General features: G+C 36.2%; 1 protein-coding gene across 1 annotated transcript in view; it reads right to left on the bottom strand.

The window, feature by feature from the left end:
* Window positions 1-27: 27 nt before the first annotated feature.
* LOC117217518 (dynein axonemal heavy chain 1) overlaps window positions 28-13,342 on the bottom strand; it is a 78,600-nt gene continuing 65,285 nt past the window's right edge. Inside the window, exons 21-29 of the mRNA XM_076524569.1 lie at window positions 9,841-9,995; window positions 8,247-8,486; window positions 4,810-4,888; window positions 3,621-3,834; window positions 3,059-3,221; window positions 2,147-2,265; window positions 1,239-1,444; window positions 979-1,141; window positions 28-245 (exon numbers count right to left, since the gene is read on the bottom strand). Of these exons, the coding sequence (XP_076380684.1) occupies window positions 28-245; window positions 979-1,141; window positions 1,239-1,444; window positions 2,147-2,265; window positions 3,059-3,221; window positions 3,621-3,834; window positions 4,810-4,888; window positions 8,247-8,486; window positions 9,841-9,995 (1,557 nt within the window). The remainder of the gene's footprint in view (window positions 246-978; window positions 1,142-1,238; window positions 1,445-2,146; window positions 2,266-3,058; window positions 3,222-3,620; window positions 3,835-4,809; window positions 4,889-8,246; window positions 8,487-9,840; window positions 9,996-13,342) is intronic.

Here is a 13,342-nt window from a genome sequence, read left to right as displayed (position 1 = left end):
GTAACGCACGGAAAAGAATTCCGATGTTCAACCGACGTTCAGAGTTTCTGTTGTATGGAGAACGTAGGTTTGAAAATTAATTACCTTGGCTTCGTTCTCCATTTCAGGGAACCCGATGAAATGGAAATGTCGCAATAGTCTATTGGTGACAGGGTTCCTGCCTCCACCTGGAGGACCCATCGCTCCTACGAAACCCACGTCTTCGATCTCTCGGAACGATCCGATTTCCTTCCGATCGTACCATCCTGAAACGATCCATTGAAACCCACGTTTAATTCTACCGCTAAATTTCGATAAGCGAATGCATCAGAATATCACTATTATTTCTATGACACTTCCGTGTTCGTTAACTAATGCATAATATCGAGTGCTCAGATTCTCGTCCCCTACCCTTTTAATACTATCATTATTATTATTTATTAGTTAACGGGTGTTAACCCTTGATACAAGAAGATTCTTGGGACTAAATGTGGGTTACCTCACTATGATGTAAAATGCATAACGAGGTTATGCCTAAAACTTTCAGAGGAACTAGAAAAATCAATCAAATCTTTCAAATGATTTACATTGATGAACATACGATTTAAGGAGTTACTGTGGATATGAAATTATAAGAAGATTGGGCGGTGTTTCAGAGCTGCCGATAATACATTCAACGCAAATTCAAAAATTCAAAATTCTTTCCTTTTTATTTCATTCAATTATTTATCTTATCATATCCTTGGATTAATATGTATCTGTATATAGTTATTAATCCAAGGATATGATAAGATAAATAATTGAATAAAATATACAGATACATATTAATCCAAGGATATGATAATAGGATGATATGAATTGAATAAAATAAAAAGGTAAGAATTCTGAATTTTTTTGAAGATAGATTTGCCAGGTTTATTTGCCACGTTTCCTTGTTTTACGATTTCTCCCTGCGGGAAAGTGCGCTGAGATGGTCGACAAGTGCAAGGGTAAACATACCATTGAAGTCCATAAACTGTCTAATTAATTCGATAGGTGGCTGAGCACCGTACGTGTCAAGCGCAGGCATATTCAGGTCATCGACGAAGAACACTTGTTTCCTGAGCACTGGCGGCCCGTAAACATCCTTGCGCCGTTTGCCCAGCTTCTCATCGATTAGGTCCTTTCCGTGGCGTAAAACATTACGTTATGTACTTTCAATAAATGTATGCGATAAATCAGCGCAACTACAGGCACAGAGAAATTGTAACAACGTCCACCTGAGTCTGATTGGCTGTGGTCCTAGCGGAGAACGTAATGAAATCGCAGATGAATCGTTTAGGCATGTTTCTCGACAGTTTTCCAGAAACGGTGAGGGTCTTGCCACTTCCGGTGGGACCGATGCAGAGAACGTTCGAATCATTGATCAAGAGGTAACCGATCAACGTTGCGCTTCTGACGCTGTCCATCGTGGGCACTTCGATGTCTAGAAATTGAAACAAGAAACTAGCATCGTTGACCTTCCGGTGGCCGAAACATTTCTGTGTTCGAAAAATATTTTTCGCATCGTTGACTGATATTTAAAGAGATCGATTTATTATACAGGGTTCCCCGGAAAGAATCATCCGATTTCAAAAATTTATATTTTAGAAAATTACACACAGAAAATTATAATTCAAACACGAATATAACGGGAAAATGTGTGAGTTTTTGTTTACAAGTGTTCGATATGACTTCCTTTCGTTACACGTATGATATCATTGCGATATGAAAGTTCTTGCCAAACACGGTGTAATGTATCTCTGGTGATTGTTTGTACAGCATCACAAATGCGTTTTTTCAGTTCATTTACACTTGTAGGTAAAGGTGGTACAAAGACAAGGTCCTTCACAAATCCCCAAAGGAAGAGAAGTCGCATGGGTTTATATATATATAGGTCGGGTGATCTCGGAGGCCAACTGTGTAGAACCATATTATCGGATGAACTGCGACCAATCTAACGGTTTGGTAGTTCCGTGTTAAGAAAATTCCGAACCTCCAAGTGCCAATGGGGTGAAAAGTAAAACTCGCACATTTTCCCGTTATATTCGTGTTTGAATTATAATTTTCTGTGTGTAATTTTTTAAAATATAAATTTTCGAAATCGGATGATTCTTTCCGGGGAACCCTGTATATTGATACCACAAACCTGCGTATTTCGTAGCGGGAGTAATTACGATCGGTGCTACATCGTCTAACCATTTATACCACCTGGGCGGAACTGGCTCTTGTCCTTCAATGAGATCGGTGAAACCGCCATCGTGTAATCTGCAATGAAATAATAAGCCATTGCATAATAGCAAGCCTACGTTAAATCATTCCTCTGCAAATGAATTATTCGAAAAAAATATAATAGGATGCCCTATATTTGCTATGTAATACCATTTCCAATAATCGTGCTTTTGTACGCAGAATGACTGAAATTTAATGAACAGACGATATCCTCTTAGCTGTTTCTGACGATTATAGTGCACTCGTCAATAAGCAGCAGTTTCATTAAGAAGGATATGTACTTTGATGTTCTTTATTAAATTATATATTTTATAAAAATGTTGTATTTAAACGAAATGTGTAGAAAATTAAACGTGTACAGTATAATCACAGTAACTTACGCACTTTTCAAAGCTATTGCAACAGCTATCCGGTTAACAGTCATTGGATCAATAGCGTTTCAATATTAACCCCTTAACAGTTTGTCTGACTCGAGCAGAGCGACAAATGGCGAAATGTTTATTCCAAGTGTGACTCTGGACCAGGGGATGTTTAGATTAGCTAATGCATTAGTTGTTTAGACTAACGTAAATAGCCGAAGTTCACTCTGTCATACATGTTTACAGCTCGAAACGATTTGGCGAAAAGAGAATTTGGTATTACTGCACGGATTGAAATGCGCGATTGCGTATCCTTTATTTTAAAATATATCACACTCGACGTAATTGCTAGACAGGTACTCGCGTAACAGATTTTTTTACACTTTAGAAATTATACATTTTCTTTTACGAGAAACTCAATTTGTTATTGAACTGTTAAAGGATTGATCAATAGTGAACGTTCTACTTACCTGTAGTCGAAAACGAGACCATCTTCAGGGAACGGTGGATGATGGCCATAAGCTTCCTGAACTTCTCGGATCCATTCGCTGAATATACGCCGGCTATTGTGATCGCTGGAGGCGCCTAAGCTCCATACTGCGGCGAAAGCTGCCCATGGAGCTAGCAAATCGGCTGAAACGAGAACATTTTCTATCTAAACTGAGAAAAATGAATTTCGAATTATGCCAACAATATTATCTAAATATTATTTAAAACTTGTTTAAATGTCTATATGTTATTGATGAATATATGTATATACGATATATGATTTGTATATACGTATATACTAATAATATGTGTATATACGCACACATACATATATATATATATATATATATATATATATATATATATATTATTTGAATATATTGTATATATTATTCGTATATTATAGAATGAAGCAGGTAAGATTCTTAAAGTCGAACCATTATTTCAAGTGGAATTCTGGCCAGTCGATGATAAATCAGGTAAATCGAGCGACGAAATGTTAAATGAAGTGTGTTATACTGAATAATTGAATTCGATCGTTACGAATTAAGGCTTGCAGTGCTGCGGGCGGGGGTGGTTTCCCTTCGCGGCCTGCCATCGGGCCTATCCGGAAGTTCATCAGATTTATGTAGGACTGCACCATGCCGCAATCGACCGTGCTCACGATTTCCTTTAGCCTACTACGAACAACTTGCAGGCCCGGAAGGAGAAACTGACTCGTCAGTTGACCGATGGTCTCCACGTGACTGCTCATGTTCTGCAATTGCGTAGGAAACGCGATTTACCACTCCTCTAATTCCACTCTACCCTGCCGGTGAAAACTCGATAGTTGGTATTGTAGACAGCATTTTACGAGAACTTTTCGAATTTATCCCAGCTTTGAATAATTAAAACTGCGGGAGTTTCACGAATGTGAAACGATTCTGAGAACTTTTCCAAATACAATGGTAAACCCTCTAATCGGATTGTCGTTTCAAAGAGGGATGTACTTCTTGCTTTTAATTTTACAAATATCAGCAATTTCGACCGAATATTTCCGTAGGGAAAACGATATTAATCCTAGCATATTTAATGGAGGGGGCGGTCAGAAAATGTTCTCAGAATTTTCAACATCCGTTTTTTCACGGAAGGAGTTTTATGGAAGATTAACATTTTGGTTTTGTATCGGAAAGTAAGTGTATTTACTGATTGTGAACAAACACATTAGTCGATCTTGGATGCAATTGTTTCTTTTTTTTGGCTTTTCTTTGAACGTACATGTGATATAATATCTAACACCTGACCGAAAATGAAATACGGTCAGAAAGTACATGCAAAGATTCTGTAGGCACATAAGATGTACCTACACGTTGAGATAAAGGCGGGTTTTGCAACATGAACGTTTTGAAAAGACCCATCTTGTTGTTTGTTCTAACAATATTCTTTTATAAGTTTTTTATATCTTATTTTTGCATCGATGTATTGTTCAACGGTATCGCATAAATGTATATATATATATATATATAATTATTATTAATATATTAAATAATTTACAACACTTTTTCTTACATGAATACAAAATGACTCTCCCTTAAGAAGACGTTAAACTTCCTAATTAATACCTTCATAGACTTGCGGATTTCATTAAAATATGCGATAATACACAGGAACGCGAAAAGTACATCTATTGGAATTTCGATTATTACAAGCTTCTTTGATAGGAGCAACCGCGAGTAATTTCTAAAGTACTCACTTGGGGCAGGGATTTCAGCCAACAGTTAATAATTGGTTGAAGCCCGAGACCTTCCGGTTCTAGATAAACCATGCCGCATCTGTAGAATTGCCGATAAAACGCAAATTATTAATTTCACGGATGACACAGCGGTGCTCCGTTATTGTTTCATCACCACGTAGCACGTGACTTGGAGATATTCTACTATTTCATACCAAATACAGTAATTTCTCCACGAGTGTCGTGGAGTCGGAATTGAAAGTGTATTTCAAGGGACCACAAGATTCTTCGAGCCTCGGCGGCTCGTTTTTATAGTTGCTGACATATCGAGAAGAGAGAGAGAGAGAGAGAGAGAGAGAGAGAGAGAGAACAAAACTACATACCTGGAAAGGCAGCAGCCATCATGCCGGTGTACATTACTATGAATACATTAAAATACTAGAATACTAGAATATTAGTATTCTAGAATTATATTATAATACTAATATTATTATATATATAATAATAGTACTATATATATATAATACTATACTATGAATACTAGAATAAAAACGATGATTTAACTTTTTTATTTCTAATTTTTTATACATGGAAATTTTTTTAATATCAGATTCTTCCAATTAAAAGACATACTTCAGACTTATTTTATTTACGAAAAAAGCATTAGAAAAACCGATTCTTAGCTACATATGAAATTCATATAAAGGAAACATCAAAGAAGATATGTACGTACAGTGGCCTACAAAAGTGTCCGTACACCTTTTAAAACGCAATAACTTTTTTGAAACTGGACCAAATGACTTGATTTTTTTTGGATGATAGATGGACTAGTATACTAGACAATGACCAAAACGTCATTTTTTAAATTTTGCTATTATCTGAAATAACAGGAAAAATAAAAGACTCTCGTTTTTTTAACCCTTTTATGGTATATCGTTCAGAATAAAATATCAGTGAAGTTATGTTATTCGAGGCTAGGTTCGACCGACACTCGTAGTTTAGATGCTTTTATTCGACCGGCACTCGTAAGCCAGGTGTCACGATTTGTCGGACATATACCTAGTACCTACTACATATGTACTTTGTAGTTCCACGGTTTTTCTTACCTGACTCACACCCAGACCATTTTGTGTTGTCTTCCGGGCATTCGAGTCAAAGTAGTTGCATCGCGTGCCGCATCTCACGATCGACCAACTCCGTCGATCCTTAGCATCGACGTAGCAATAAATTACATAGGCATAAAGGCAATAAATTACGTAGGACTAGCACGGGGAAATTCATAGCAACCCGAAATTCGGCGTTTCCAGGAGAAATTACTGTATAAGGCAAAAACATCAATCGTCATTTCCCACTGTTCATTATTTTCGAAAACTAGATTATTATTGGGAAAATAAACTCTTAAATGCTTTTTTCTTCGAACTTCACTATTTAGACATATCTGAATATTGAATTAGAGCAGCGATATGTATAGGCTTCTTGCGATCTTTGCGAATTCTTGGCAAATAATTCCAAAAGAATGTCAGCTATTCGAACACGAGAAGCGGGAATGTGAAAGGAGGGAGCGCCCCTTTTGACTATACGCCCAGTCATTTATGATCGTCACGTTTAAGCGGCCATTGTTATACATTCGACGAGGCACGAGAATTCCTGAAATTTTTCATACATGTTTTCACTCATTTTTTTTTCGATCGAACGTTTAAGTCTGTGGTGGTGATTTTGATTTTGGAGCGTATCACGATCATTTGCTAAAACCAATTTGCTTTCTCATCGTCGATTGCCACACGGTTCGCATTGTTTCATTTTTTATTTTGAGCGAGCGGTGATCGACAAGCATGCTCGTCCCACGAGAATCGATTATAAAGAATTCAGGTTTGTTATCCGAGTGCTATTAGCCCCGCACAATGGCGGAATATATGTATGCATACTCTGTGACGTGATGTTCCCAAAAGTAGCTCGCGATTCGCTTGGATAGTACACTTGGCGCTCGTACTCATCCCGTATCTTTTGTTCAAAGAAATACTGCGGAATTTCAAAGAAATTCTTAAATCTTTCAAGACTTGCAGCTTGACTCTGCGTTAACTAATCATTAACGTTTCGATTAAACATTCAGCATACATATAAGTTACCAAGATCTATAAAACGCATTTTTTAAATTGTCGTTATAGACTCAGATAAAAAGGTTGAAAAACATGAGTCTTTTTATCTTTTTGCGGAATTCCAAGTAATAGCAAAATTTAAAAAAATATTCTAATCATTATCAATCTAGCAGTCTAGTCCCTCTGTCATCTAAAACAAATTCAAGCCATTTGGAAAAGTTATCCTTAAAGTTATCCTCAAGTCAGCCTTTTGAAAAAGTTATTCCGTTTAAAAAGCTGTCAATATATTTCCCGTGGCGAGTGTACAGGGTGTCTCAAATGTCATTCGCATTCGGGAAATGAGGAGTTCCTGAGGCCATTTGAAGTAACTTTTTCCTTAACGCAAATGCATTCAGTTGCTTTGTTTACGAGGTATTAACGAAAAACATTGACCAATAAGAGGCGAGCTTGGCTTGCGCAAGGCGTCCAAGCCAATGAGCGGACGAAAACCAGTTGTGCTAAGGAAAATAATACTTCAAATGACCTTAGGAACCCCTCATTTCCGGATTACGACTGACTTTTGGGACACCTTGTATATTCTATCGATCCGATCCGGTATAAATCGAATGTGCGCGGATCATGGCTTGACATTTAATGTTTGCAAAACTGACAATAAGATTTTGATAACAAGTATATAACGAGGATTTTTAGGATTCCGCGGAGGGGCTCTTTCAATATATATAACAAAATTTAAAAAATTAAATTAAATTAAGAAGAAATACCTCTCCCGCACATAGTGCGTTAATGTGATGAACAAACGAAGCGAATTTCATCGAAAATAAGCTAAAGAATTTTATCGCAGATAAGCGGTAAATGAAAAATGGATCAGTTAATTATGTTTACAGGGGCAAAATGATAATTTGGACGGTGCTTACACGGTGCAAAATGATAATTTTATTACAGTTAATTGAAATTATATTTGTCGTTCGATAATAATTGATTTGCTAATCAATTATTCTTTACTTTGGATGAAAGAACGTATAATTCATTTATGTTTAATAAGCGAAATATTAAACGTTAAATTAAAATTTATATGCAATTAGTCCATACACGTCAGTTGGAAAAATATACACGGAAGCCTACCAAGAAATATTTCATCAACTTTAATTTAATTGGTTATTTTAATTAAATTTATTTCTACGTATATTTCATCTGCTCTTATTGTTTGGAAGCAATTAAACGAGCCACTTTTTCTCCGCTTTCAACGAAACCCAGTACACGAAATTTAATATTTAAGTGAAATAAAACTCGGACTGGTCTCGCGAGTTTTTTCTCGAGCAATTGTAATTGCGACGTACTGTTTGCAAGATTCGCACATTTTACCTCGAGACAGTGGCCGGGGATGCAACTCTCAGGTCAGCCACTTCAAACATCATCGTCATAGTGGGCAGGATCTTCATAATTTCCCCAGATGTCAGGCAGAGTTTCTTATTGTCGTCGAGTACAGTGTTCATATTCTCGATCCACAGAGCGTCGACGGGCCCGTCGAAAATGTACCACCGTTTTTTCAGATCATTCGTAGCGATTCCAAGTCTGAGCAGCTTCGCAAATATACCGTCGGTCCTAGAAAATAATGCTCTTGTAGACTCGCGTGTACTCGTCGCGATTTAACTTGTTGTTACATCGACAAGTTTCGTACAAACGCAGAGAATCTTTTGCAACGCGAAAATTAACAACAAACCTTCCCATCAACGGAAAATTAAGTTTTGTTGTTTATATCTTTTTCCAATCGTGTAAGCAATAAATAAATCATATACCACATGAACAAAAGAAGTAACTTTTCTTTGATGACTATTTCTTATCCTGCACAGTTTGTAAATTACAGCAATACAATAAAAAATGGTCGAATATTTGGGGCTATATTATCCATCCCTTAAAATGAATTGACCCGAGGAAAAAGGAATGCGTAATACGCATCTACATATCCTCTAAATATCCCCAAAATTTTAGAATATTTTCAATTTCCGTGTGGGGGTTATCCTTTGCTAACAGCGAAATGGGATCCGTAACAGTTTATGGAATTTTGTTCTCGTTGGTTATGTCATTTGCATCGTTTGTATCGTGACATAAAAATACAGATCAATGAGAAAAAATATATATATATATATATAATTATATAAGTATTAATATATATTATAGCATAAATTATACAAATTTTTATAATAATATATATTATTATATATTATTATATATTATTATTATTATATATATATATATATATATATATATATATATATATATATATATATCAATATATCAATTTAGTACAGAAAGTGTTCTATTATTCTATTACCCGGATATTCTATTATCGGAACATATTTGTTTCCATATATTTCTAAATCTAGCAAACATCAATTTTCAAAATAACTGTCTTCGATGGCGGGGTATGTAAAGTATGTTTATTTTGTGTTTAAAATTCACGGCGTCCGGATGGATGCCACGAATTTTAATATCGATTCTGGCTGCAAAAGCCAAAAAACTCATTTCGTTTACGTTTCTAACATGAATTTATGAGAACATTTTCACGCGACAATGATACCGAGTACGTCTCTAGTATAAGATACAGTCTTCGTTTTTATTGGTTCCTATTATCCATTCTTTCAACTGTCACTAACAATGTGTGAGAAATTTAGTAAGGTAAATTCTTAAGGGGTGATTTCACTGAGACAACATTATACGATGCATGGTTGCATGTAATAAAATTGTAACAAAAATTAATGTTGCCTCAATAGAATTATGTCGCACGCGCCATTGTCGCGTACTAAATGTTGTCTAAATATTGCATCAGCATTTTGATGAAGCATCGAGCAGCCGTCGCGGCTATGAGCAATGCGTTAACGGTCGCCGTACCAACTAATGCTGGAAATCAATTGTATTTTTTTTTCCGATGCTCGTACGTGATCATTCTCATGCTCACCATTCCCTCGTGTTCAGGTCGTATTCGCCGTACAGCTGACCCATAGTAATGGATTTCGGGTTCAATACGAACGTGAGAACCGGTGTGAACGGTTTCCCGCTCGGCTGCGGTTTTCCTTTCAATTTCGTGGACGCCTCTTTCAACACTTGGTAGCACTGTCGGAGCAAATACAGTGTTAATCCCTTCGCTTTTTAAGTCGATCCTATGGAAGAGTTCCGAGAAGGAACATCGTTATCATAAAAGGAGAAATAATCGTATTTTTCTATGACGTATACTCGAGTCTTTTCTTCTTTTTTGCGGACATCCGAATTTGTGATCACTGATTACTCATATACAGGATGTCCCGGAATTTATTGTACAAGCGGGAAATGAGGGGTTCCTGAGGACATTTGAAGTAACTTTTTCCTTAGCGAAAATGCAAACCGCGGCTTCGTTTACGAGTTATTAACGAAAAACAGTATATTTTATATAAAATGAATGTGATATTAATTTTCTTAAATAGAAATTAAATGTAACATGCATTGCACATGTTGGGGTGATAAGAAGAGGGAAAGGTACTCGAAGTAATAATTTCCAAATCGACTCATGATAGAAGCAGTAAATAAGTAACATTTACAGCAGAACCTGTCAGACTCCGTGCCCGCAGTTAAGGCTTAAACAAAACACGATATCAGCGCGTACAAATTACGGCATTTATAGATTTTCACAATGAAAATTCTAGATTTCTTGGCTGTAATAAAAAATGTAATAGCGTTGCAGAAGTTTATCCGCCTATCTCATCTAGAGTAGATGATTCCGTTTAATTCGGTATGTGCAAATATATGGAATGTCGACGCGAGGGATCCAGATTTGTGTTTTGCACCGGTGGAGTATTTATATACAAACAAGGTATAGGAGAAGAATATATTCGTTAACAGATAACATACAGAGAGAGAGAGAGAGAGAGAGAGAGAGAGAGAGAGAGAGAGAGAAAATTACACCGCATACTATGGAAATGAGGAATGGTTTGAAAGAGACAACAAGCCGTCAGGGCGTTGCGTTAACAAACAGACAAATTGTAATTTTCTTCGAGCCGGTGACCGGTTTCGCAACGACATCGGTCTTCCCGAGTCCGTTTCGAAACAGTAAATTAGTTATCTGCCAGCCCCCGAAGAATCCTTATGCACCATCGTTATGGCAACTGCACAAAAACTGCGGTTGCTAAATCGTAATTTCCAACACAGTCGAGACACCGTCGAGACACAGCCGAGACTTCGTCGAGACATCGTTGAAACACGTCTCCCTTTAACCTTTCGAACTCGTCTCGTCCAGACAAAATATCCTATTAGCTTCGACGGGGGTTGAAGCGCAGAACTGCGCGCATTAATTAATCGAAAATATGAACGAATGTCCCCAAATAACATTCGAGGATTCTTTGTCGCGCGAAATTTAATTCTGCTGTTGTGCACGATGAAATTTGCCATAATAAAAGCGATTTCCAGAAAATGATTTCGTAAGTTTTAGTGAAGAAAGTTCTTAATCGAATGGAACTTGTAATTTGAAATGTTTGGTACATCATGCAAAAACATTTCCGTTTCGATTTACACAACCACAAATTCCGAGTAATTCTGCTGTGAAGTAGCAAGTGCTACGTAAACGACGAAAATATAAATCTGCAGAATCAAAAAATATTGACGAACTTAATTTTTCCGACAAAATGTTGAATACTTGGAATGGAAAAACTTTTGTAAGAGTTATTAAAGAAGAATCTTTATTCAGTTGTGAAAAGTTCTAAAATTCAGCAGCAGCAGCAGCAGATTCTAAAAACAGTTGTTATTATAGAAACATTTGTTTTTCTAAAAACAGTGGTTGTACTCAAGTACTAAAACAAAAAAAAACTAAAAAGTTATAAATTTCGAAAAGGTCCTAAATCCCTAAAAAGACCTAAATCTCTGATAAGTTCTAAATCCTTAAAAGGTCCTAAATCCCGAAAAAGACTGAAACTCCGAAAAAGTCCTAAATTCTAGATGTTCCAGAAGTTCCAGAAGTTCCAGAAAGTCCAGAAGTTCTAAAAGTAGCAGAAAGTCCAGAAGTTCCAGTATGCTCTCTATTTTCATGATAATATTGGTTAATATTTTCATTTTGCACAAATTTGTGCAAATAAGGTCGCCTTTAAGGTAAAGTTTCAAGTGTCCAGTAGTAGAATTAATGTACCACTTCTCAAAGAAACGATGGAGCTATTAGTTTCGGAACAATGTTCGTAATATACATTTTATTTTGTGTGATTGTGTGTCTGTGTGTGTTCTACGTAGGAAAATATTTCAAAATTTGCAACTAAGTCGAAAACAGAACATCAATGAATCGAATTAAATTTGGGTAAGCTTGTTCAGATGAATGAAATGAACATTTCGAATGAAATCGGATAACGGAAATTAAATTTGTAAATGCAATATGGATCATGAAAGAAGTAGCAATTAAAAAGGTATTAAATCTGAATATTTATTACGTAAAGGAACTCATATTTCATAACTGGAGTGTCTAGAATTAATCAAAATAAATTTATCGTCTTTAAATCATAATGTTAAAGTTAAAAATATAGTGACGAGTGACGCACACATAGCAATGAGGCTAAATATGCAAAAAAGATTTTCTAATACAGAAAATGAACTAACTTTGAATATAGGAGAATACATATATCGGAAGCATAAGCGTTGAAGGAATTCAACATTGACATGTTATTAAGCAAGATAAAATGGCTTCCTTCAGCATGTACTCAGTATGTTCCAAAACACACGCGTACGAATACGTATGTATATCGAAATACTCGTGTACACGTGTTTTGATACAAATTTTTATACACGTGCCGCGTGTACCCGGGGTTCGCGAGCTATGAAGTTGATTAATTTAAAAGCTACGGATTTCTCTGTTTATCGAAGAGCTTGAAAAGCTCGAACTTTTCTTGTCTCTGTTTACTAGAAAACGCATCGTTGATCGAAAGGACGAACGCGCACGAATGGCCGAGATTACAAATAAATATGGAAAATTGTAAAACGATCTTCTTTTGTTTGCAACGGCTGCAATCGTTCCGGGAAACAATAGACGGATCTGTCCACACCGATCCTTTTTTTTTACAATCTTTCGCAGTTCCTGCAAAAATCCTTTTACTTCCTTATGAAAACTAACACCCAATTAACTCCGGACCAGATGCGTTATTTAAAATTACATGAAGCGGCGCATAGCGTGCGCGTGACACTATAAGACTTGTAAAAATAATAACGAGAACAAGCGAGCTACTGTGACTCTTAATTAAAAGCAAATGCAGATACTGATAGTTAGGTGATACCACTTAACATTTCGTTAAAAAATAAAGAAACATCAATTATAAAACAAATGGTTGTTGCATCAAACACCCAATGCGACCGTCTCAGGCTCAATTAAGATATACGAAGAGGTTGGGACTATCAACCATTGACATTAATCGACTGATTTCCATTAAATGACATATTATGAAGTAAATGCTACT

Source organism: Megalopta genalis, chromosome 9 (genome assembly GCF_051020955.1).
Source record: "Megalopta genalis isolate 19385.01 chromosome 9, iyMegGena1_principal, whole genome shotgun sequence".
Classification (NCBI taxonomy): Eukaryota; Metazoa; Arthropoda; class Insecta; order Hymenoptera; family Halictidae; genus Megalopta; species Megalopta genalis.
The sequence above is the reverse complement of the archived record's forward strand: the minus strand, read 5'-3'. Positions and strand labels throughout refer to the sequence as shown.